General features: G+C 40.8%; 1 protein-coding gene across 1 annotated transcript in view; it reads right to left on the bottom strand.

Moving 5' to 3' along the window:
• Positions 1–2,116: 2,116 nt before the first annotated feature.
• The window catches only part of grin2ca (glutamate receptor, ionotropic, N-methyl D-aspartate 2Ca), a 77,074-nt gene continuing 51,268 nt past the window's right edge, over positions 2,117–27,922 (bottom strand). The window contains exons 5-12 of the mRNA XM_060902602.1: positions 19,184–19,352; positions 13,429–13,582; positions 13,134–13,259; positions 8,673–8,902; positions 5,593–5,753; positions 5,318–5,505; positions 4,902–5,134; positions 2,117–3,757 (exon numbers count right to left, since the gene is read on the bottom strand). Coding sequence (XP_060758585.1) covers positions 2,117–3,757; positions 4,902–5,134; positions 5,318–5,505; positions 5,593–5,753; positions 8,673–8,902; positions 13,134–13,259; positions 13,429–13,582; positions 19,184–19,352 — 2,902 coding nt within the window. The remainder of the gene's footprint in view (positions 3,758–4,901; positions 5,135–5,317; positions 5,506–5,592; positions 5,754–8,672; positions 8,903–13,133; positions 13,260–13,428; positions 13,583–19,183; positions 19,353–27,922) is intronic.

Genomic DNA, 27,922 nt, shown 5'->3' on the forward strand with positions numbered 1-27,922 from the left:
CAAATCTATACAACAATTCTGCTTTCATGCATGTCAGACAAACAATTATTGTAAATGGCAACAGAATGGAAAAAATTGCAATTCCAATCGGCAAGAAATTGACTATCTAGCCTAAATATTTGCCAGAAAATACATAATGTTATTCTAAATATACACTATATGACTAAAGTTATGTGGACTCCTGACCATGACAGCCATATGTGCTTGTTGAACATCCTATTCCAAAGGCATGACATTAATATGGAGTTGGCCACCCCTTTGCTGCCATAATAGTGTCTGCTCTTCTGGGAAGGATTGCCACTCAAATTTGGAATGTGGAATGTTGGGGAAGAGGCCTGGCATACAGTCAGCATTCCAATTCATCCCAAAGGTGTTCAGTGTGATTGAGGTTAGGGCTCTGAGCACTTGAATGCTCCCAAACCAACCTTGCAAACTCTGTCGTCATGGAATTATTTTTGCACTCAGGGGCATTGTCATGCTGGAACAGGTTTGGGCTAAGCCCCTGAGTTGCAGTAAAGGGAAATTGTAATATTATAGCATAGAAAGATATTCTAGGCAATCATGCACCTCCAACTTTGTGGCACAAGTTTAGGGAAGGCCCACATATGGGTGTGAATGGTTATCCATCCACATACTTTTGGCCGTATAGTGAATTCATTTTTTGTGTGTTTTTTAGTATTGTTTTACAGTTTGTTAGATATCATGACAATATCTACATGTTTTGTGCTTTGTTCAATTACAGTTTTGAGTTGTTTAGATTGTTTTATGTAGGTTAAGGGTTCCTGATGTTTGGTGAAAGAAAACAAAAGAAAAAATGTCAGCAAGGAGTGGGTGGAATGAATGAATTTGTAATAAATTCTCTTATTTCAGAAAAGAAAGAAATTCTTTTACATTATATTGTAGCCATACCCTTGATGCTATAGATAACGCCAAACATGATGCCCAAGCTGGAGTCCGCATATCTGCCTCCCCTTGACTTTTAAATGGATATACATATTCTGCTGGCTCTGTCTGAGGGTTGATGTATAGTTGTTTATTATCATATGCCCTCTTCATGTGATATTGTATCTGCATCCGCTGAGTCATTTATCAGGAAAGGGATCACCTGCTTCAGCATCAATATTACTGACAAAACAGGAAGACTGCTGTTTTCATGTAACAGCTTCATGTAAGACACAGCTTGTCTTAATAGTAAAATCTCGGCAAGAAATTTACCAGAAAGAGCTGAAAAGAGCTGGAACCACAATCATGCTGGAAGCTAATATTTTTTAAGTCTGTTGATTTTGATCATATAAGTAAAAGAACATTATTTTTATTACATTTGACTGACTTAAGTTGACCTCATCAAGATTATGCTGTGCATGTATTGTGTGCAGATACATAATGTTTTTAGAGAACAGGTATATTTTATTTATTGCTTGTCTAAGAGCTTGATTATCTTATAATACATTTGATCATTTAACAGATGACAACAGAGCCCTTTCCAAAAGGCTCTTAAAGCCACCAGTCATTTATTAAACAGTGAAACAGTTGTGGAAATACAGACGGAAAAACCAGTTGCATTTCACCGGTCTTAAAATCTCATTTACATCACTGGAGCAAATAAAAAGCCCCAAACAGACGGCTTTCTGAAAACTTGGAACTTACAAAATTTTTGGAAGACCTTTTTGTAGTGGTTGATTTATAAAATTTTGCAACGCCTTGCAGCTGTTTCCAAAACTGTGGAATGCTGATTTGCCCAGAAACCAAAGTTACATGAAGATTAATTGAACCCTTGCAACCTGCTCCACCTGTTTTTATGCAACTGCATTTAAAAACCTTTTTTTAAAATAATAATGTATAGACTCAATTTTAATATATAAGAATTAAAATATTCAATATTATATTTACTTCGTTTTAATATTTTAAAGTATACTGATGTCCCAGCAGTAATCATATAGTTGTGCCTTTTCTCGCCCTTCCTGCTGCCTTGCATATTATTGCACTGGGAATATCACTTTCAGTCCACTTCCACTTTCAGCACAGCTTTTATTTTTGCAATATTTAAAGCCTGGAAGTTCTGAACATTCACACATTTCTTTTTTTAAGTTTATAATGGGACAGGACTTTGAGCCTTTTAGACTTCAGACTCCAGACTAGACACTCTGCCCCAGGGCTTTGGCACATAAGGACTGTTAAGCCTCCGTGCCACCAAAACCTGTCTGCGGTCCCTGTTCTTAGATGAGGCTGGTAAACTGTGCAGTGGCTGCAGAGGTGGTTCATCACGTGAGCATCCAACACCCTTGTAACCTCCAAAAGCAGTGCTTTCATACACCATAGGCCTTCCACCTATCCGGGTTACCAGGGCAGCATCATTTGTGTAGTGGTTGATGCAGGGGAACAGGTGACACATGTCTTTGGAATGATCATAGAAATGTGCAGGCCCCTGTGCCAGTGAGCCCATGTATACTGGCAAATCAGTGTATGAGTTCAAGTAGGTGGAGTAATGTCTGTGCACAACTGTGGAAGAAGACCGCCGCAGAGCTGCTGCGTTCTGCAGAATTGCCTCACGGTATGAGGGAAGGCGGGTAGAATGAGAGTATTTGAGTTTCTGTGGCTTGTAGGGGTAGGATCCCATGTGAGCTGGATCAAGATAGGCCGGCTCAGCTGGCATATTGTAGCAAAAGTTGTTACTAGAACTGGCATACATCTTTGAAGGCTTCTGATTAGCTACCATTACACGAGGGAAGAGGTCAGGCATGTTGATGCGAGTAGAAGAAGATGCAGAGGTTGAAGGCTTCTCATCTTGATGCCGCATCCTGTCACCACCCCAAGTGGCCCTGAGGAAAGAGGCGCGGCGGTTCAGTTTCTCTTTTCCCAGCAGAGGGACATCATCCATATCTGGTTCCAGATATGGTTTCATGCAGGAGTTGTAGCTGCCACTGGGCCTTTGGTAGTGGCTTCCCACAAAGGGTGAAGTATGGGCATGGTTTTCCAGGAGCTGATTGGCTCTAAGCTCAGCCATGCAAGAGGTTGGTTCATCATAGTCATTTCTGCGGCGAGGTTCAGGCGATGGTGCCACGTAGCTGTGGGACCTCTTCTTACGGCACAGTCCTTCAGTATACAGTTTCCGGCTCTCAGGAGGTTCTTGGTGTTCCACATAGATGTCAGGGGCATGGTACTCACGATAAGGGAGAAAGGAAGAGGCCATTTTATGGCAGCCCTGGCTGTCCATGAATAGCCTGGCGCTGTGGTGTGGCTTTGGGGCTGTGGGAGGTGGGGGGTCCCTCATAGCAATATGGGGACTGCTTAGACTAGAAATAGGTAGTGTTCGTTCATATATATGATGGTGACTCGTCCGTGCAGGAAGAGTGTAGCGTAATGGGACAGGCCTTGACACTCCCCGAGGCTTCTCTAGCAAGGTGGCACTGTTTCCATAATGCAGGGGGAAAGTGGGAGTCAGTGCCCTCTGGGTATAAGGTGTATGGTTGTTGGGGACACTGGAGATGTAGGACAAACGGCCATGACTAGCATCAGTGCTAATCAGACGGGTCGGAAGACAAGGTTTTGAAGCTTCTGGAGCTCGGCGGCTCCAATTCTCAATTGTCTTAGTGGCATTGTCCAAGGAATTTTCCACTCTGGCAGAGGATACAATATCCTTGGCTGTCTTAAGCATCTTTAGCATGTTGGCCTGGGTGTAACTGCTAGTGACATCTGGGCTCTGTATACTTCCATTGCGGTCTGCATCTTCCACACCATTGAAGCAGCTGTAGATACCCTACAAGAGAAATAACAAAGAAAAAGATACATCAAAGAAAGAAAAAAAATGTGGTTTTAGAGTGTTCTAGGAAGTAAACAATTAAATTATAGCTCCTGTGCTAATGTTTACTTAGAGTATGTCAAAATTCTCTCAAGTATTACATCAGCGTAAACAACAACAAAAAATGTAGAATATATTTTCACATCATGAGTCAAGTCACAAAAATGTTTGATTTGCTCTGCAAGCTTATGTGCCTTTTCATATCAGCATTTAAAATGAGTCAGAAGCTGACTATGCATTTGTGGTATTATTCTTCTCCTATTTTATTCTTCTAAATAGATTTTACTTTTAAATTGGATCTTACCCTGGGTTGCTTAAACTAACACCATGTCTGTCAGTTTATCCAGATTTCATAAGCTATTAATATTAAAGTTTCAAAATGGAACAAATTACCTATCCAGGCTACCTTTATAATTTCATGTTTCCTAAATGAAATTAACACTTAGAAACATTTCTGATCTTTCATTTTAATCAAAAATTAGATTGTCCTTGATTTTTTTTATGACTAGATGACTGGTCATAATTTTTTTTACAGAAGCATCTAGATTCTGGGATTCGGAATGGATGCTGATATCCATCCATCTATCCATTATCTGTAGCCACTTATCCTGTGCAGGATCGCAGGCAAGCTGGAACCTATCCCAGCTAACTATGGGCGAGAGGCGGGGTACACCCTGGACAAGTCGCCAGGTCATCGCAGGGCTGATGCTGATATTCAATATTTGTTATGTACATATCTACTGAAGCCAACACACAAAAATGTTAGAAATTGGGATTCACCTTGACTGGCATTATGGAAATATAAGATTTGTATAGGATTTTTATTTGTATAAAATTTTAGTTTTGCAGTTTAACCATTAAAACAATCAAATTAAACCACGACTGTATTTGGCTGGATAACTGGTCCTTAAATTGGCAGGCCTTTTTTTTTTTTTTTAGTAATTATTGCAGCATTTTGTGAGTTCAAGGATGTCAAGGATTTGCGACAGTATGTGTTGTATCTTCTGAAATTGTTATAATGTTGGAAACTGGATTCTAGCACTACAAGCAAACATTTAAAGATTAACAAAGAAGTTAAAACCCAAATCGAGGAAACACTTACCCTACTGATTGCCAGTAAGAAGTCGAGGCGTTCAGATTTGCGCACAGAGTGGCGTAGTTTCCAGTAGAGCAGGTGCTCCCATGCAAACACCAGCAGACTGAGGCCCATGGCCACCAGCAACATGTAGAACACTCCAGCCATGTTGTCAATGTCCAGCTTGGAGCTCATCACTTCTTTCTTCTCATTGCGGCAGATTCCAGTCAGCCACACTGTCTGCAACTTCTGAGTATCACCTTAATCACAAAATATATCTCTGTCAGGAAATACTTAACACTCGAACAAGGATGAAGAGTTAAAAAAAATTAATTATAAAAATGCTCAGTGAGTGGTCAACTAAGCATATCATATTCATTTTATTTCAATGAAAATTTCTTGCAACTTCTTTGCAAACTGGTCAGAGAATTTTCTGAGGTTACCATCAGCAAGAAACTGGAGCAGGGCAAGGTCAATATGTCGTTTCCAGCGGGACTCCTTCTGTAAGGCAATGCCATAGCCTGTAGTTGCAAAAACCTTCCCACTGCCAATGGTCACTAGTTTACAGCCCTCATCTTTACCAGCCATGTAGTTCAGCACAGCAGCATCATAAATAAACGCATCAAGTTTGCTGTTAAGAACAAAGATTAAAAATTAAATGAAGGAACTTCCAGTGATATGCAAATTATATTGTTTGGGGAAGAGAGTCAAACTGTACCCAGATTTGAGGCTGTTCAGGGCCTCTTCTACACCCTTCTGGTTGTACTTGACCATGTGGGAGTGCATCTCAGGATAGTTGCTCCTTATATTCCGCTCTGTGCTTCCATTGGGCACTGTACCGAAGCGAAATGGTGGGTACTGCTCCTGGGGCTTCTGGAACTGAGTCAGGCAAGATGTCACAAAATTAACAGAGGGACAAATGTAAATTTAATTTGAAAGCTAAATTGACCCCATGATATCCCCAGTGTAATGGTTTTGGTGAGCAAGATGAACTGTTGGAGGAAGATTTATTTATTTATTTGTTTGTTTGTTTGTTTGTTTATCCATCCATCCATCATCCATAACCACTTATCCTGTGCAGGGTCACAGGCAAGCTGGAGCCTATCCCAGCTGACTATGGGCGAGAGGCGGGGTACATCCTGGACAAGTCACCAGATCATCGCAGGGCTGATACACAGAGACAAACAACCATTCACACTCACATTTACACTTACGGTCAATTTAGAGCCACCAATTAGCCTAACCTGCATGTCTTTGGACTGTGGAGGAAACCGGAGCACCCAGAGGAAACCCACGCAGACACCAGGAGAACATGCAAACTCCACACAGAAAGGCCCCCGTTGGCCACTGGGCTCAAACTCAGAACCTTCTTGCTGTGAGGCAACAGTGCTAACCACTACACCACCATGCCGCCCCTTTATTTATTTATTTATTTATTTATTTATTTATTTAAGTCTAAACTGAATTTCTTTATGTGCATGTTTTTAGAATTTAGTCTTTGTCTTTAGTCTGAGAACCCAAAGGTTCTCAGGATTCCATAGCTCTGGACTTAATATGTGAAGTGTGAATCTGTCACACCATACTGAAATAGGCTTCAGGTGAAAAAAAAATAGAGATTAAAAAAAAGTAGAGATAAACATCAGCCTGAAGGCGTTTGATCCCTAATTAATGAGCTAAGATTATGCATTCAATTTCCCTACTTGTTAATTTAAACTTCCAGATCTCTGCTTTGCTGTACCATGAACTGATATTAGCACGGTCACAGAACCATGGTTCCAAGACATTTCAATATTACTTTCTCCTTTTCACGCCATTTAATAAATAGTGTAATATTTTTTCTCATTTGCTTTTCCTACATTTTACATTCCTACAGTAAAGTAAAACCGAGCAGTATTATCATTTAAATAATCTGAAGCATGAGAAACGTTGTGGTTTAGGATTATCTTGCGTCTATGAGTGGAAGAGAATTTTAAGCTCAGTGGATAAAAGTTGAGCAGAATTTAGTGAGAACCGTGTCAACAAATGCCATTTATCATGCCTACAGGATTTAGGAGGTGCTGTGTGGGGCTGTTCTAGTAAGTATTTTCACTTATTTCTCCACTGTGCATGACCAGCATGAGGATTAGTGTTACTTGGATGAATCTTACAAATGAATGAGACAAAGCAGCAGAGGAAATGTGTAAAAACCATTGCGAGAGAGCAGAGAACCAGTCAGTGTTAGTGCTCCCTCTAGGGCATTATGCCTGCAAGCCTGTTTTGAATGTATAATGATACGCATAAAACATACATTTTCAAGTATTATGTTTTTGAAAGATATGAATTGTTTTTGCCCCAAAAATGTTTATATTCATAGAGCCATGTAATTTAATGTTGCCAAATACACTACCAAGGTGCTCCACTAAGCTGTGCTTCTCTATGCATGTTTATGTTTCTGAACCATAAGGTAATGAGATGCAAAATGCAAATGAAACAAACATCCCTTGGCTGCCTTTTAATGTTGGCTCACAATACAAGCCAGTAGATACTGTATAATATGCCAGTACAAATGTTGTCCAGAAGTAAACAAGTTACTAGTTTGGAATGACTTAATATTTAATATTTACTGCTTTCCTCTCAACCTACATTGTGACCCCAAGCCATTATGAACACAGGTATAGCTCATGCCCATAATACCCATCATTGTACCAGTAAAATCACTTTCATAATAGTAAAGTTCTTTGGAGTGACATGATAAAAGCTCAGATCTTTAAGCTATCTCCTTGATTGCACCATAACACACAGAATGTTTAGAAGCTCTTTTTAATCTTCAGAATGCATAATGAAGCAAATTGCATTCACATCTTCAGCACCACAAATGAATATTACTGATGAATTGTCTCATCTCATCTCATTATCTCTAGCCGCTTTATCCTTCTACAGGGTCGCAGGCAAGCTGGAGCCTATCCCAGCTGACTACGGGCGAAAGGCGGGGTACACCCTGGACAAGTCGCCAGGTCATCACAGGGCTGACACATAGACACAGACAACCATTCACACTCACATTCACACCTACGGTCAATTTAGAGTCACCAGTTAACCTAACCTGCATGTCTTTGGACTGTGGGGGAAACCGGAGCACCCGGAGGAAACCCACGCGGACACGGGGAGAACATGCAAACTCCACACAGAAAGGCCCTCGCCGGCCCCGGGGCTCGAACCCAGGACCTTCTTGCTGTGAGGCGACAGCGCTAACCACTACACCACCGTGCCGCCCCTGATGAATTGTGCTTTATTAAATTTTCTTTTTTTTTTTTTCAAAATGTATATCATTGCTGGATTTAATTGACATTTTTACTGAGAAGAAATATCATTCGGGACACTTTATAACCGTCTGCTCATTTGTATGTGAGATTTTGCGCATTTAAAAACCACAATCGCATTAAATTGAATTGAATTAATGGTCTCTCTTTTGAGCTACCGGTAAATATTATCTGAGGAGTGAAGGAGAATTTTCTCTCTGGCTAACAGGAATGGAATTTGAGACAAACAGTCTCAAATTTCATTGTCCCTAATCTGCTTTTTTACTGTCAGCAATTTAGGGTCTGTAAACAGTCATGCCGTGTTTAATCAAATCGTATAACCCCCTCCTTTGCAGGATGGCATACATGATTTATATGCAAACATATAAATATTTTATTTTCAATCATGAAGTAATTTCACAGCTTGCGATGATGTTTTCATATCCTGAAAATGAAGCACATTTAATTACCAAAAAAAACCCCACCAAAAAACCCCCAAAACACTAGCATAATTGCTTACCTTTTTGTCACTCAGGCCAGAAACAGTGTCAATGTACTGCTCTTGGATCATGAATGCTGCCAGGTTGGCTGTGTAACTGGCCAGGAAGATAACAGCGAAGAAGGCCCAAACCAGCACCATGATCTTACTCGTAGTGCCCTTTGGGTTCTCAATTGGCACAGAATTGTTGAAGACAATCCCCCAAAGCAGCCATACCGACTTCCCAATGGTAAAGGTTGGCCCACCAGGATCTGAAATGGATATTTCTTTTTGAGGTTTCCATACTAATATTGTAGATCTTTAAAACCTGATTTGTTCTACTGACTATATTTATTTTGCGCCATAAAATCTCTGCTGCTAAATGCTCAGTCCAAATTACAATCAACTTTCCATTGAATACAGGATGCTCTAATAAACAAGGGTGGGAAAAGGACTGACAAACTATACTTATATGAAAGTATAGAAAATGTGCAAAAATTTTATTCAATTAAAAGTGGTAGTACAGGTACGTAGCCGTAGCCAAACATGTACTCAGGTGCAAGTAAAAATAAATAAATAAATAAAAATTAATAGTTTACCTGAAGAAATGGAATTACATTTGCCGATTATATGAGTGAAGTAAAATATGTAAATAACCAATACTTATTTACCATTAGCTAGCTTGCTATCAAGCCAGTTACATTAGCTGTTGGAATTGGTGCTAGTATCACTTGGCATTAACAAAGAAAACAGGTTAAGATTTTTTAATATTATATTTTTAATATAGCCAGTTAATGTTAACAAATTAACAAAACTTACTTAAAGTGCTATTTCTACGGAGATGAAGCAGAGACTTCATTTTATACATATGTCTATACTCCAGTGTATTGGAACATTTTACTGAGGCAGGCCCTGGACTACTCATGATCAAGTTCAGTGTGGCAACTTAACTATCTTCAGATGAACACGGATAGCTATAGGATTAACTACACTGTGCAGCACAAGAAGGTCAATGCAGATGAAGAACTGGTATGATTCTTGGTTGTTTTTCTACACCGATGAACTTGATTGGATGTTAAACTGATCCCAGTCAACGAATATACAGCATGCAGTCATGAGCTGGCTGAATGAGAAGAGACTTTCATGATTTATAAATGTCTGACAAAAATGTAAAGTATGAATCTGAGTAAAAAGTAAAGTATATGTATGCCATAATAATACTATAAGCAACAAAATACAATTGTTCAAATATTTTCCACTCATAAAAGACAACAGCTACAGTGTCTTGCAAAAGTATTCATCCCCCTTGGTGTTTGTCCTGTTTTGTTGCATTACAAGCTGGAATAAAAATGGATTTTTGGAGGGTTAGCACCATTTGATTTACACAACATGCCTACCACCTTTAAAGGTGAAAATTGTTTTGCTTTGTTTTTTTAAATTGTGACACAAACAATAAGATGAAAAAACAGAAATCTGGTGTGTGCATAAGTGTTCACCCCCTTTCGTATGAAACCCCTAAATAAGAGCTGGTCCAACCAATTCACTTCATAAGTCACATAATTAGTTGATTTAGATCCACCTGTGTGCAATCAAAGTGGCACATGATCTGTCACATGATGTCTGTATAAATCAACCTGTTTTGGAAGGACCCTGACTCTGCTACACTACTAAACAAGCAACATGAAAACCAAGGAGCCGCCAAACAGGTCAGAGACAAAGTTGTGGAGAAGTATGGATCAGGGTTGGGTTATAAAAAATATCCCAAACTTTGAATATCCCAGGGAGCACCATTAAATCCATTATAGCTGAATGAAAAGACTATATCACCACTACAAACCTGACAAGAGAAGGCCATCCACCAAAACTCACAGACCGGGCAAGGAGGGCATTAATCAGAGATGCAACAAAGACACCAAAGATAACACTGAAGGAGCTACAAAGGTCCACAGAGGAGATGGGAGTATCTGTCCATAGGACCACTTTAAGCTGTACATTCCACAGAACGGGGCTTTATGGAAGAGTGGCCAGAAAAAAGCAATTGCTTCAAGAAAAAAAAAGAAAACACATTTGGAGTTTGCCCAACAGCATGTGGCAGACTCCCCAAACACATGGAGGAAGATTCTGTGGTCAAATGAAACTATCATGGGAAATGCCATGTGTGGTGCAAACCCAACACTTCCCATCAACCTGAGAACACCATCCCTACAGTGAAGCATGGTGGTGGCTGCATCATACTGTGGGGATGTTTTTCATCTGCAGGGACAGGAAAGCTGGTCAGGACTGAAGGAAAGAGGGGTGGCATTAAATACAGGGCAATTCTGGAGGAAAACCTGTTCGAGTCGGCCAGAGGTTTGAGACTGGGATGAAGGTTCACGCTCCAGCAGGACAACGACCCTAAACATACTGCTAAAGCTACACTGGAGTGGTTTAAATGTCTTGAAATGGCCTAGTCAAAGCCCAGACCTCAATCCAATTGAGAATCTGTGGCATAACTTGAAGATTGCTGTACACCAATGCAACCTATCTAATTTGAAGGAGATGGAGCAGTTTTGCCTTGAGGAATGGACAAAAATCACAGTGGCTAGATGTGCTAAGCTAATAGAGACATACCCCAAGAGACTTGCAGCTGTAATTGCAGCAAAAGGTGGCTCTACAAAGTATTGACTTTTGGAGGATGAATACCTATGCGCACTCCAGATTTCTGTTTTTTCATCTTCATTATTGTTTGTGTCACAATAAAAAAAAAAAAAAATCAGTTTGCACTTTTAAAGTGGTAGGCATGTTGTGTAAATCAAATGGTGCTCACCCCTCAAAAATCTATTTTAATTCCACATTTCAATTAATGTGACAAAACAGGACAAACACCAAGGGGGATGAATACTTTTGCAAGACACTGTAAGATCTGGCCCGAGTTTCTCAAAAGCACTGCAGCACAAAGATCATCATTAAATGGTAGAGCGAGCAGCACAGTGAACACTCTCCCTGTGTCCGAAATCACTCACTCGTTCACTACTCCCTACTCACTATATAGGGAATTACTATATAGAGAACTATATAGTGAGCTCATTGGTAAAATGAAAAACACTTTTGGACACTACTCCACTGCACTGTTAGTTACGTCATTACTGACGCACAATTAAAACGTGCCAGATCAGGTGGGTTTTCAAAAAGTAAATACATGCATGTATTTTTGTGATAAATACATATTATACTGAGCGTATTTCCCACATTAACAAATACAAAGAACTTTGTGTCTGCTGCATCTTTTAGTTCTTTTAAATCAAGGCTGAATACTTTTTTTCTTTCCTGCTGCCTTTTATTAAATCAAATTTGAGGCTTTTGATTTTATTTCTTTCAGCGCGACTGCAATGCATGATGGTATATATTGCTTGGTTAGTGACCATCGGTTGTACACTACTTTTCATGATACATTGTGGGATACTTTGAGTACACGATATAAGGTGTAATAATTCTCACTATACATTCGGACAGCGCTACAAAATGGCAAACTCACTATATAGTGAGTAATTTGACACAGGGTCTCTCTCCTAGTTAAGATGCTCTTAGCATTAAAAGGCTTTTGGGAAACCCACCACTGAGCTAGTGTTAACACACCTAACTGATATCTATCCTCTGCCAACAACATTCTAATACATTCTAACACTTAGCTAGCAAAGTTAGCTAACTAGTCTGAAAAGTTGTTAACATTTTATTTCGGATTTTTTTTTTTTATTTGAGAATGACATTTATCATAAGGATTTTGACTCCTTCAAACTAAGTTATTAAGCAGTGAGTTTTTATGGTAAAAAATTGTTATGAATAATTAGTCATGTAAAATACAGTTTTGTACTCTAATTAAAAATGCAATACAGTGTATCATTACTACAAACAAACATTGCAGTATTAATGGTGCAAGTATTAATTACAGTAACTCTGTTGCCAATAAGATACTGTAATACATCCTGTAAATCTACAGACTCACTTGTGCAGGATCAGTGTTTTCCTGCTACATAGTTAACGATGTAAACTAGCAAGCTCGGTCAGCAATTACATCTTTATACTCCTCACAGCTCATAACTATGTGCCTTTCACGTTTTAGTTTCACGAGAATTACTGAGTAATCTGTAGTAGTTATGGAATAATGTGCTTTAAAATGAATAACTGAATAAAAAACTGGGACTGGGAGTTCAATATTACATTTTAAACCATCATACGATCACTGATAACTACTAATTTTGTCTTCCTTAGTCATCTGTGGCAATTTCATCATAAAGGCTCTGGTTTTATTCAATTTGGAGTATTCTCTGGCAAAAGTTAAATCTAAACCATTAATCACAGATGTCTGAAGTTGAAGCTTCCTGTAAAAGAAAATTACTTTTTAAACCAGGTCATGATGAAACCCAATGTTTCATCAGATCAGTCATTTCAGATTTATCAGACTGCATTAGTTTGGGACTCTTGTACATCTGTCCTCATTTCTGCTATCAGGACTGCTCCACTTACCTTTTGCAGTGACCAGGCTACGGTTGTACCCTACAGGGCTGAAGTACTCAAAGACAAACACAGTCACGGCCACCACTGTCAGGCACATCACAAACATCATCACCCACACAGCAGGGCTATAGGGCTCTGTCACACAGAAGAACAAAAAAGTCTAATCATGAGACGATAGGACATTTGTGGCGCAATTATTTACTATTTGTGTGCTAATGGTGTGATATAAGGAACTCAGCTTCCAATTTTACAGATAACTCAAGACACAAGTGATGAAAAACAATGAATAATAGAAGATGTATACCCAAAAAGGCTGATGGAGACACAGTTCCATTGCTCCTGGCTACCATCACACTGATCCCTGTCTCCACAAATGGAACGGAGAAGTCAATGATCTCAGAGCGCTCCTCGTTTATAGTGAGAGACCCAATGGCCATGTCTGCCCTCTTATAGACCACCTTAAAGAAACAGAAAAAACACACATTAAGAGGGTTTTTTTTAAATCTAAAACAATAACTTTTTAAGTTCTACTCTACATTCAGCAAAAACAGATGGCTAGATGTCATTTCTATGCTTGCTTTAAGCCATTTTACTAATATATTGCTGTGGCATTTAGTGTAGTGACAGGTCAGATCACTACCACATGATTTCTTTTCATCACCTAAAGCAGTTGGATATGGAGAGGAAATGTTTAAAAATTCAGTACAAAAAAAAATCTATAGTTTTACCTGTGGCCCAAACTAGAGTTTTGGGTTTCTGTTTTCTGTTTGTATATTATAGAAGTTTGACTGTGATATACCATCTGACATAAGATACAGTGTAACACCCCTATAATAGTTATTATTTCTGTTCTTGTGTAAGAAGCTGCACCACTTAGTGCTCATTCAGTATTTGGTGACTGTCCAGATGGAAAAGTTTGGGCTTGTACCTCTTTCTGTAATATCTTTTGAATGATTTTCTCAGGGGGCGGCATGGTGGTGTAGTGGTTAGAACTGTCACCTCACAGCAAGAAGATCCTGGGTTCAAGCCCAGCAGCCAACAAGGGCCTTTCTGTGTGGAGTTTGCATGCTCTCCACGTGGGTTTCCTCCGGGGGCTCCGGTTTCCCCCACGGTCCAAAGGCATGCAGTTTAGGCTAATTGGTGGCTCCAAATTGACAGTGAGTGTGAATGGTTGTCTGTGTCTATGTGTCAGCCCTGCGATGGTCTGGCGACTTGTCCAGGGTGTACCCTGCCTCTCGCCCATAGTCAGCTGGGATAGACTCCAGCTTGCCTGTGACCCTGTTGAACAGGATAAGCGGCTACAGATAATGGATGGATGATTTTCTCAGAAAACTCAATTTACAAATTGAACCCCAAATCAGAAAAAGTTGGGACGGTATGGAAAATGCAAATTTAAAAAAAAAAGAAAGCAGTGATTTCTAAATTTACTTTGACTTGTATTTCTTTGTAGATAGAATGAACCCAAGATATTTCAAATTTTGTCGAGTCAGCTTCATTTCATTTGTTAATATACATCCATTCCTGCATTTCAGACCTGCAACACATTCCAAAAAAAAGTTGGGACAGGGGCAGTTGAGGGCTAGTAATGAGGTAAAACAATTAAATAATGATGTGATTTGAAACAGGTGATGTCAACAGGTGATTGTACAAAATCAGTATCCAGGAAAGGTCTAGTCTTTGAGGAGCAAAGATGGGCTGAGGATCTCCAGTCAGTCAACACGTGTGAATAAATATTTAAAAACAATTTTCCTCAAAGAAATATACAAAGGGATTTGCATATTTCACACTCTACGGTGCATAATATTGTTAAATGATTCAAGGAATCTAGAGGAATTTCAGTGTGTAAAGGGCAAGGGCACAAGCCCAAGCTGAACACCTGAGATCTCTGATCCTTCTGACGCCACTGCATCAAGAACTGTCATTCATCTATAGCTGATATAGCCACATGGGCTTGGGATTACTCTTGCAAACCTTTATCAAGCATTAAAATATGGAGTTACATCCACAAATACCAGTTAAAACTTTACTGTGAAAAAAGGAAGTCTTATATTAACCGTGTCCAGAAGTGCCATTAACTTCTCTGGGCTTGGAGGCATCCAGAATGGACCATCACACAGTGGAAATGTGTATTGTGGTCAAACAAATCAGTATTCCAGGTCTATTTTGTAAAAAATTGACATCATGTGCTCTGGACTAAAGACGAAAAGGACCATCTAGACTGTTACCAGCAATAAGTCCAAAAGTCAGGGTCTGTCATGGTATGGGTTTGTGTCAGTGCCTTTGGTGAAGGTAACTTACACTTCTGTGATGGCAGCATTAATGTAGAAAAGTACATGAGATTTTGGAGCAACATATGCTGCCTTTGAGACGACATCTTTTCCAGGGAGATTTCAACAGAACAATGCAAAATCACATTCTGCACACATTACAAAGGCATGGCTGCGGAATAAGAGGGTGTCTGTCCCCTCGGTCCCCAATACAGAATGTGTGGCGAATTTTGAAATGAAAAATATGACAATGACAACCCTGTACTGTTGCACACCTTAAGACCTATTTGCAGGAAGAATGAGACAAAATAATACTTAAAATGCTTCATCACTTTGTGTCTTCAGTCTCTAAACATTTTTTAAGTGTTGTGAGAAGGAATGACAACATTATGAAGTGGTAAATGCTTTACTGACCCAACTTTTTTTGAAACGTGCTGCAAGAATCAAAATTGAAAGAAGTATTCATTTTGAGAAAAAAAAGCAAAAAAAAAAAGCACAATGAAACACAAGGTAAAGCATCAAACAACGTGCTGTTGTATTGTCCATCCATCCATTATCGGTAACCACTTATCCTGTATAGGGTCGCAGGCGGGGGCGGCACGGTGGTGTAGTGGTTAGCGCTGTCGCCTCACAGCAAGAAGGTCCTGGGTTCGAGCCCCGGGGCCGGCGAGGGCCTTTCTGTGTGGAGTTTGCATGTTCTCCCCGTGTCCGCGTGGGTTTCCTCCGGGTGCTCCAGTTTCCCCCACAGTCCAAAGACATGCAGGTTAGGTTAACTGGTGACTCTAAATTGACCGTAGGTGTGAATGAGAGTGTGAATGGTTGTCTGTGTCTATGTGTCAGCCCTGTAATGACCTGGCGACTTGTCCAGGGTGTACCCCGCCTTTCGCCCGTGGTCAGCTGGGATAGGCTCCAGCTTGCCTGCGACCCTGTAGAAGGATGGAGCGGCTAGAGATAATGAGATGAGATGAGATGAGAATGAGGGTCGCAGGCAAGCTGGAGCATATCCCAGCTGGCTATGGGCGAGAGGCAGAGTACACCCTGGACAAGTTACCAGGGCTGACACATAGAAACACACAGCCATTCACACCTACGGTCAATTTAGAGGCACCAATTAGGCTAACCTGAATGTCTTTGGACTGTGGGGGAAACCGGAGCACCCGGAGGAAACCTACACAGACACGGGGAGAACAGTAAGCTCCACACAGAAAGGCCCCCATCGCCCACTGGGCTCGAACCCGGACCTTCTTGCTGTGAGGCGACAGTGCTAACCACTACACCATCATGCCAACCCTTTTGTATTGTTTTGTGTAAAATACAGATCAAAGATTATTTACAAATCATTGTTTTCAGTTTTAATTTCAATTCCTACTTACCATTCCAACTTTTTCTGATTTGGGGTTGTACAACCCCAATTCCAAAAAAGTTGGGACAAAGTACAAATTGTAAATAAAAACAGAATGCAATGATGTGGAAGTTTCAAAATTCCATATTTTATTCAGAATAGAACATAGATGACACATCAAATGTTTAAACTGAGAAAATGTATCATTTAAAGAGAAAAATTAGGTGATTTTTAAATTTCATGACAACAACACATCTCAAAAAAGTTGGGACAAGGCCATGTTTACCACTGTGAGACATCCCCTTTTCTCTTTACAACAGTCTGTAAACGTCTGGGGACTGAGGAGACAAGTAGCTCAAGTTTAGGGATAGGAATGTTAACCCATTCTTGTCTAATGTAGGATTCTAGTTGCTCAACTGTCTTAGGTCTTTTTTGTCATATCTTCCATTTTATCTCATCTCATCTCATTATCTCTAGCCGCTTTATCCTGTTCTACAGGGTTGCAGGCAAGCTGGAGCCTATCCCAGCTGACTATGGGCGAAAGACGGGGTACACCCTGGACAAGTCGCCAGGTCATCACAGGGCTGACACATAGACACAGACAACCATTCACACTCACATTCACACCTACGGTCAATTTAGAGTCACCAGTTAACCTAACCTGCATGTCTTTGGACTGTGGGGGAAACCGGAGCACCCGGAGGAAACCCACGCGGACACAGGGAGAACATGCAAACTCCGCACAGAAAGGCCCTCGCCGGCCACGGGGCTCGAACCCAGACCTTCTTGCTGTGAGGCGACAGCGCTAACCACTATACCACCGTGCCGCCCATCTTCCGTTTTATGATGCGCCAAATGTTTTCTATGGGTGAAAGATCTGGACTGCAGGCTGGCCAGTTCAGTACCCGGACCCTTCTTCTACGCAGCCATGATGCTGTAATTGATGCAGTATGTGGTTTGGCATTGTCATGTTGGAAAATGCAAGGTCTTCCCTGAAAGAGACGTCGTCTGGATGGGAGCATATGTTGCTCTAGAACCTGGATATACCTTTCAGCATTGATGGTGTCTTTCCAGATGTGTAAGCTGCCCATGCCACACGCACTAATGCAACCCCATACCATCAGAGATGCAGGCTTCTGAACTGAGCGCTGATAACAACTTGGGTCGTCCTTCTCCTCTTTAGTCCGAATGACACAGTGTCCCCGATTTCCATAAAGAACTTCAAATTTTGATTCGTCTGACCACAGAACAGTTTTCCACTTTGCCACAGTCCATTTTAAATGAGCCTTGGCCCGGAGAAGACATCTGCGCTTCTGGATCATGTTTAGATACGGCTTCTTCTTTGAACTATAGAGCTTTAGCTGGCAACGGCGGATGGCACGGTGAATTGTGTTCACAGATAATGTTCTCTGGAAATATTCCTGAGCCCATTTTGTGATTTCCAATACAGAAGCATGCCTGTATGTGATGCAGTGCCATCTAAGGGCCCGAAGATCACGGGCACCCAGTATGGTTTTCCGGCCTTGACCCTTACGCACAGAGATTCTTCCAGATTCTCTGAATCTTTTGATGATATTATGCACTGTAGATGATGATGTGTTCAAACTCTTTGCAATTTTACACTGTCGAACTCCTTTCTGATATTGCTCCACTATTTGTCGGCGCAGAATTAGGGGGATTGGTGATCCTCTTCCCATCTTTACTTCTGAGAGCCGCTGCCACTCCAAGATGCTCTTTTTATACCCGGTCATGCTAATGACCTATTGCCAATTGACCTAATGAGTTGCAATTTGGTCCTCCAGCTGTTCCTTTTTTGTACCTTTAACTTTTCCAGCCTCTTATTGCCCCGTCCCAACTTTTTTGAGATGTGTTGCTGTCATGAAATTTCAAATGAGCCAATATTTGGCATGAAATTTCAAAATGTCTCACTTTCAACATTTGATATGTTGTCTATGTTCTATTGTGAATACAATATCAGTTTTTGAGGTTTGTAAATTATTGCATTCCGTTTTTATTTACAATTTGTACTTTGTCCCAACTTTTTGGGAATCGGGTTGTAGTTCATGGGATAAACTGGCCCCAATCCAAACAGGTCAGGTTAAGAAAATCATTGTAATAGGTAATAAGAACACCATAATCAATCAATCAATCAATCAATCAATCAATCAATCAATCAATCAATCAATCAATCAATCAGTCAATCCATCCATCCATCCATCCATCCATAGTAGATGAAAGTTGCAGTTTTTGCTGCTGATGTCCACACAGTTTTATTACAGAGTTAAGAGCCTGGTTCTGCTGCTCTGTAATGTGTCCTGATGTGGGAACAAATAGAAAGTTTAAAGTTTTAAAGTGTAATGCATTCTTTTAAAGTTGATATAAACACCTTAGACCAAGTGCTTCAAACACTGACACATGATCAGAGCTGCACAACATAAATACTATCTCACCTCTCCAATCATGCCATTCCAGATGCCTCGGACGAGCTTGCCGTGCTTGCCATTGGTGACCAGATAGAGATCATAGGAGAACTTGATGTTACGGGAAAGTTTCTTTAGGATGTCGATGCAAAAGCCTTTACAGCACAGTTTGGTGTAGGGCTCAGTATCTCCAACAATCCTGTAGATAAGGACAGACATGAGTGCCTGCTGATTTATCAAAATATAGAAACAATAACAGAGTTTCTGAATTAATTTAGTGTTTCAAACAGGTCAACTAGAAAATGAGACAACTTTCATCCATCATTTACAAATGCTAGTCAGTTTGCACATGCTGGTTTCATAATTTGTCATTTTGTGCTTGCAGCTTTGTCATAACTGCTGGGGCACAAGTGAAAAAAAGGACATTTTAGTGTATAAATGGGAGAAAACTCTGGATGTGTCTCATTAGCAACACATCATCTTCTAGACTGGATTCATATTTTGTTGATTGAGAATCATTAGTGCAAGACTGATGAATGTTTTCAATCAAATACACATTCTAGATATGAGGACTGAATAATAAGAGACTCAATAAATCCAATCAGATGGCCTGGTGCTGTCAGTGTGTGTTATTTGGAGAGAAATGGAGAAGAGCATCATGTCCCAATACTGTGATGGTGCAGTTTCCAGTACAGTTTTAGCTCAGTTTTGGCTGCATTTCTATCTCCAACCTTCAAGTCTACACACACACACACACACACACACACACACACACACACACACACACACACACACACACACACACACACCAGTGCCAGAAACATAGTCAGCACTATAGAGAAGGGGAAAGAGGAAGATCAAGCAAATGGAAAAAAAAATATGGTGAGATCGTGAAAGAGCATAAGAGAACAGGTGACGTCAGCAGTGGGCGGGTGCGTCCGGCTCGTCGCGGCAGGTCCTTGTGTTATGTCACAGTTATAACAGATGGAAGGACAGCTGGGCCTGGCCAAAACAAATCTGATGCAAATTAATCACCAGCAAACAAAAGGCAGGAGAGCAACTCTGGATTTCTGCACTGGCTAATGAATGGCTAATACTCACTGAATAAGAGCAACTTATATCCAAGTTTCTTTCTGTTTGCTTTTTGTCCCTTTCTATGCTACTGATAGACTACACATCAAACCACTGCAGCTGTTCCTGCTGTACTGTTTCATCTCACAGATGCCAGAACAGGTGTTAATCATATACCACACACATGCACAGGACCCACAATGCAAGTATTGTATAAATATTCCTTATGTATCTTGATACGTCTCAATTTTTATTTTTATTTCCCAGTATAACCTGATTTTAAAGCATAATATTGGAATCTCCATACGTCATATATCATACTGTATTTTCTATTATGTCTGTCAGAATGACTATCACTCAAATTTATAGCAGAGCTCCCTGCACACAAAGCACATGGAGTAGAGCACCATACTTAAGAGAATTTATTGACCTGATTTTTGACCGTAAGACGTCTGTACATACGAATGACAAACATGTACCACCATAGGGAACCCAATCATAAGTGCAAGAGATTGGGTGCTGTAATTGTGCTCTAATCAGGAACAGGTGCATGGTAATTAATCTCATAAACACTTGACCACCGGACAACAAAATTTGTATCTTTATTTCCATAAACTAGATGGGATTTAATCCAGTGGTTATTTTTAATTTGCTTTTCAAAAAATAATGTGGGATTATTTACTAACACATTTTATGGAATATATCCAAGACAGTTTTATATAAAATTAGTTAAAACAGGTTTATTAGCTTGTTGGACAATTAACAGTTTCTGTCATTTAAGAGCAATAGACAAATGCAAGTACAGGAAGAGTTTTCCTGAAAACATGCTAGCAAACAGCCAGTGGTTGAGTGAGGCACAGACAGGATATCAGTCAAAGTCAAAGAGTCCCATATACATTTTCATACGTACGTTGGGGAGTGCCTGTTAGAGAGCACACTCTGTCTAGGCCATCGTCATGGTGAGGTAGGGTGGCCAGTTCCTTTCCTCACCACCTTTAACTTCCACAGTGTTTCCACCAGGTCCCCATTCACTGCTGGGTGGACAGGAGGCGAGCCCCAGATCACCGTCCAAGGTAAGGCTCGAACCGGGGACTGTTCGCTTGGCGGTCAAGCGCACTAACCACTTGGCCACCTCGCCTCAGGATATCAGAGGTAATACCAAATACCAGTCCAAAACCACAAACAGGATCAAAACCAGAAAAGTGATACAAAATACAAGGCTTGGTAATGTCAGACACAGGGTACAGAGTGTATACTTCACAAAGTCTATGTGTTACTGAGAGTCTTTATATATATGTGCTGTGATTGCACTCTAATCAGGAACAGGTGCATGGTAATTAGTCCTAATGGTGCTGCGCATGCTTTCCAGTCTGTAACTGCATGCTCTGAGTGCCAATGCACATGGACGTCACAGATATAACCAGACAACTATGAAACATCAAATGTGATATTCAATCATAACTATATAGTAATGATGTAAAGTGAAAGCACTGGTTCACTGCTGTCCACCAGGCAACCAGCAGAGTCACACTATAATAAATGTCATGGTGTTGTTTCTGGAGCATGGCATGCGATGTCAAAGAAAGGAATAAATATGTATCGTAACTGTGATGCGTCTCTCATTATTGGTATTACTGTCACAAGAAAATGCAGCAATTTATTGATGTGAAATACACTTTACCATGTCAGGGTGCAGGCACTTATGCATGCAGGTACAGGGGAGAGCAAGGAGAAGCAAACTGCAGACTGAGCCAAAACGAAGAGCAGGAATCGTAGTCAGAGTAACGATCGGCAAACAGGATAACGCAGAGAAAACAATAGAGCGAGGTCGGGGACTGAACGTAGATAACGGTCTAAACACAGGAAGTCAGGCAGAAAGTAAACAGTTCAGTAAAGTTAGGCACGGAAACACTAAACAATACTTCGCGATGTGAGTGTGTGAGAGCTGGGCTTAAGTCAGCAAAGTGATTGTTGAGGAATGAGAGACAGATGCAATTAGTAATCAGGTGACTGAGGGCGCTGTGACTCTTGGGTGTTGTAGTCCAGAGCAGCCATGTTTGGAGGCTGTTCCAAGCTTGTGTTTTCAATGCTGTTACTGACACACTACACAATTCAATGATTAACACAGATATTAAGACCATGGAGAAATTCTGCTACTTGGGCAGCACTGTGACTAACAACGGATTCCTGGATGCAGAGGTGACTTGGTGTATTGCCAAGGCCAGTGCTGCCTTCGGCAGACTCACTAAGAGACTATGGGAAGACCGCGGCATCAAAGTCACCACCAAGATTGCTGTGTACAGAGCAGTTGTTCTGAGCACCCTACTCTACTGCTGTGAGACCTGGACCACCTACTGTCGACACATCACCCAGCTTGAGCAGTTCCACCAAAGATGTCTGCGGAAAATCTGCAACATCAAATGGCAGGGCAAGATGTCCAACTTGCAGGTGCTGGAAAAGTGTGGTATCTCAAGTATTGAGAATCTGATCATCAAGTGTCAGCTCAGGTGGGCAGGACATGTTGTCTGGATGGAAGACAATCAGATACCCAAGATGCTGCTTTACAGACAGCTGAGCAGTGGGTATCGATACTAAGGAAGGCCATTCAAGAGGTACAAGGACACTCTGAAGGCCAACCTCAAGAGCTGTGACATTGACACTGTCTCCTGGGAAAACCTGACCCTTGACAGGGCATCCTGGAGACATCACTGCAGTCTGGGCATAAAGACGTTTGAGTCCAAGAGGGCAGCTGCAGTCCAGGCAAAGCGAGAAAGAAAGAAGCAGCCCCCAGACCCACTGAACTCTTTTGCCTGCAACATCTATGGCCGACTGTGCACCTCAAGACTAGGTCTATATTCCCACATGAGGATTCATCCTGGCAAATAATCTGACTGCCTACTCATCTGTCATATCAACAGGAGACTCCATGGCTGACACATTACACAATTCAGTGGTTCTTATGCAATAATATTATTATTCTATTCAGGTTGATTTTGTGCCCTTGAAAATATTTTGCTCATACAGTCATAGGGTGGCATGGTGGTGTAGTGGTTAGCGCTGTCGCCTCACAGCAAGAAGGTCTGGGTTCGAGCCCCGTGGCCGACAAGGGCCTTTTTGTGCGGAGTTTGCATGTTCTCCCCATGTCCGCGTGGGTTTCCTCCGGGTGCTTCGGTTTCCCCCACAGTCCAAAGACATGTAGGTTAGGTTAACTGGTGACTCTAAATTGACCATAGGTGTGAATGTGAGTGTGAATGGTTGTTTGTGTCTATGTGTCAGCCCTGTGATGACCTGGCGACTTGTCCAAGGTGTACCCCGCCTTTCGCCCATAGTCAGCTGGGATAGGCTCCAGCTTGCCTGCAACCCTGTAGAACAGGATAAAGCAGCTAGAGATAATGAGATGAGATTGCAAGGAGTCAGTTGAGGTGGGTCGGGCACCTTGTTAGGATGCCCCCTGGACACCTCCCAGGGGAGGTTCTCTGGGCATGCCCCACCGGGAGGAGACCCTGGGGCAGACCCAGGACACACTGGAGAGATCACATCTCTCAGCTGGCCTGGGAACACCTCGATATTCCCCCGGAAGTGCTGGTGGAGGTGACCGGGGAGAGGGAAGTCTGGGCTGCTCTGCTTGGGCTACTACCCCCGCGACCCAGACCCAGATAAACAGCAGAAAATGGATGGATGGATATATATGGTGTATTCAGAGGCAAAAATAAAATCAAATTTCTAAGATTCATTATTATACCTTTATTCAGCTAATGCATTATCTCTTCATTACCATTGACATAAACCTATACATAAAACATTCATAAGGCTTATGCCAACAGATGTCAGCTGTCATAATGACTGAATTTTTTTAAATTCAATTTCAAGTGATATAGATTTCTCTAAAGGTTTTCTTTTTGCTGATATTTTGCAACATTTTAAATTTCTTTGGGAAACTGGGCTGTGTATAACTTAGCCTATTTTCATAGAAGAATAATTCACAAAAATACCAAATGGTCTGTATGCTCATCTAATGTTCCCTGTCATGTAAATGGGTGATAGCTGGATGCAAGTGCTGAAAGAGTTTATTTAAAAACACCCTGGCAAACAGATCCAAATTGTTGGGCAAAAGCAGAGTGGGAAAACAGGCAATGGTCATGCGAGGCACAGACAGTATATCCAAGGCAGAGACAAAACATGGTCAGGAAAACAAAACAGAGCCGAAACCAGAGAAGCAATTACAAAATGCAAAAGATTGATAAAGTCAGATGCAGGGTACATCGCGTATACTTCACAAAGTCTGTGCCCAGAGAGTCCTTATATGTGCGAGCTTTGATCGCAGACTGATAAGGCATAGGTGCATGGCAATTAGTCCTAATGAGCTTGAGCATAGCACTGCATGCAAGTTGCACTTCGAGGTGTGCGCTGCACACTCCGAATGCCAATACACGTGGACGTGACATTCCCATGTTATTTTATATGATTAAAGTAAGGTTTCAGGTACTGTTAGTGTTTATGGCAGTATAACATTATAGGCTTTTTATTATTATTAAAATGTATTTGAATACTAAGTCATTTAAGTATTTATTTGAAAGTGTTTTAAAGGAATTAGACCACAATAGCCTATAATGCTAATTTTTATTATAAGGATATATGGTGCTGTTGACATTTTTCAATTAAAAAAAGCCATTTATATATAATTATGTGACAGTTTGTCATGTAATTATATTATATTACTATTATTATATATGTATTATTATAATTTGATACAGAATCACGTAACAATGAACTGTGATGCATTAAAATGTCAATTATATTTCTGTCTCTAGTCAGTACTTTCTCTTATTTTCCTTTCACTCTTTGCTTTCCATATTTTAGCTGTGTGAATGTTCTCTCAGTTCTCTCTTGCTATAGCTCATTAGCAAATTGACAGAGAAAAACAAACGGTACTTTTCATGACTAAAGAAATAGAATTGAGCTGCCAGAGTGAAAAGGAATCATGCCGGTGAAAATCGTGTGAAAAACTATACACAAATGTGATTGCTTTTCAGTAGTAACATGCAGGAAATATACCACACTGGGAAAAAAAAATCGATGACATAGTGCCTAGGTTCCAGACAGATATTAACACTTTTCTCATGTTTTTCAGTGTGCCACTACTGCAACATAGTGATGAAAGAGAAATGGAATGCAGTAGGGAATTACCTTCACTTCTGACACATAGTTAGCATTTCCTCCTTAAAAATCAATCCCTGTTGATTTTGCAATAGAAAAGCAATGCATTTAAGGTTTTGCTTTTCAGTGTAGCATGTTGTCTACATGTTATAAACGAATAGTTTGCGTATTGTGTATGAGTGCTTTTCTCTCTGTTGGGGAATCTTCTAAAGAAAATTGGATACAGACTGTATACACAGTTGACTTCAAAAGAACAAAGTGAGTGAACAGCCTTGGCTTTGCATTTAAGACAGACAGAGGGATAAGCATCGACTCTAGAGGTTTAGTGTATGGATTACTGGGACGTGATGAGTAAAGTGTCTCCCAAAAGCAGGATTACAGGAGATCTAGCAGTGAGATTGAGCAGCACTCAGTTGACACTGTGATGGCAAAAACGCATCTATAGGACTTAAATGAAGTCACTAGCAAAAGTGCTTGAATACCTACAGTTAGGGATTAGAGATTATTGCTGGTTAGATTTGAACTTTGTTGTGGCAAGTTTCAAGGTGAATACAGTACCAGTCAAAAGTTTCTACACCCCTATTCATTCATAGGTTTTTCTGTATTTTATATTTTCTACATTGTAGAACAAAACTGAAGACATCAAAACTATGAAATAACATATGGAGCATATATGGAATTATGTTGGAAACAAAAAAAGTTTTAAAAAATATGTTTCATATTTTAGATTCTTCAAAGTAGCTAGTGTTTACCTTGATGGCACTTTGTACACTATTGGCATTATCTTTTTTAAGATATTTTTTTGGGCTTTTTGCACCCCTACTGGATAGGACAGTGCAGAGACAGGAAATGAGCGGGAGAGAGAGATGGGGAGGGACCGGGAAACGACCTCAGGCCGGAATCGAACCCGGATCCACAGCACGGCGCCTCATCCACCCGAGCCACGACGCCCCCACTATTGGCATTATCTTAACCAGCTTCATGAGGTAGTCACCTGAAATGCTTTTCAATTAACAGGCGTGCCAAGTCAAAAGTTAATTAGTGGAATATCATACCTTCTTAATGCATTTGAGATCAAAAAGTAAAAAGTAAATAATAAAAATACAGTAAATAGCCCTATTCTACAATTGTAGTAATCAATATTATGTCAAGAACTGCTCAACTAAGTAAAGAGAAATGACATCCATCATTACTTTAAGACATTAAGTGTCTTTTAATTGATTAAAAAATAAAGAAAAATAGCCGCAATGAGGCTGTAGCTCATACCGGCCAAGACGCCCATAAAATCGTAAATATGACAGGTGGTGTCACTCTCTTGACAACTTTTATGCACACCCACCTGGGGAACACTGTGAGTTTGATCAAAATCCAATCAATCCTGTAGGAAGAGTATCAATTTTTGCAAATTGTGGACAGATGACGGATGGATAATGGACGATGTGTGATCGTATAAGCTCATCCGGCTTGGCCTGCGGTCCGGTTGAGCTAAAAACCAGTGACATAGAAAGTGCGTCCAAACTTTTGACTGGTACTGTATGTGAAGCATGTTCTGCAGCATACACACATTCCCTAATTTATTTTACTTAACATTTCATCTGATTTGCTTGACCTTGCCTGCAGGTGAGTGGCAGCAGTATGGTTCTGTATCGGGATCCTGGAGGAGAGGGTTCACCCTGGTGCTGCAGGTTAATTGGCTTCCAGAATAGATAACAGATAATGAGAAGACAATGAGATAGTGCCCGTGTGTGTGTGTGTGTGTGTGTGTGTGTGTGTGTGTGTGTGCACGTGCAAATCTATAGAGTGGGAGAGTAAGTCTTTCCAAGTGTGACACAGAGGAAAGTATGTGAGCTGTACGGAGACAAAAACCAGTGCACTCTAATGACAAATCACCTTGTAACTTCTCTCCAGACTAATGAACCATAAACCGTACCATGACAAAGAGGGGTTAAAGAGGTCGGCATAAACACACACACACACACACACACACACACACACACACACACACAGACACACACACACGATAACAAATAAATTGCTGGCTGTAAACAAGCCTCTCCCAGTGATGATTCATGGTAAACACTCTGCTCCCCAGTCACACCACCTGGCAGCATTCAGAGTTCAGCAATGATGCTTAACTCTACTTCCAAAGGCATCTCAATGTGTTTACACACAATGTGAAACTTTTGGCTCCAGCTGCAGGAGACCACAGACAAAGTGATTTCAGTCCCTGGCAGAAAGCCCTGAGAGATCCACTCTCTGTTCTGGCTGCACTTTAATCAAATCTGCAGATTGTCACCCTGATCAGGCAGTGCTGTGAGTACAGTGGGCTCTCAGGAGACATCTGAGAGCTGTAAAGCACCACAAAGCTGTGAAAATAACTAAAGGATCAAATGGGGGTACTTATTTGAGGAAGAACTTGGTAGTAATGTCTGTAATGACTCACTTCACACTAGTGACTCTCAAAATTGAGGCACTTAGCATTGCTTTTTGGGTTGCTTTTGCTAGATAAGTACAGCACAAGGCTGAAAAGACTGCTATGGA

Source organism: Neoarius graeffei, chromosome 20 (assembly GCF_027579695.1).
Source record: "Neoarius graeffei isolate fNeoGra1 chromosome 20, fNeoGra1.pri, whole genome shotgun sequence".
In the NCBI taxonomy this organism is placed as follows: domain Eukaryota; kingdom Metazoa; phylum Chordata; class Actinopteri; order Siluriformes; family Ariidae; genus Neoarius; species Neoarius graeffei.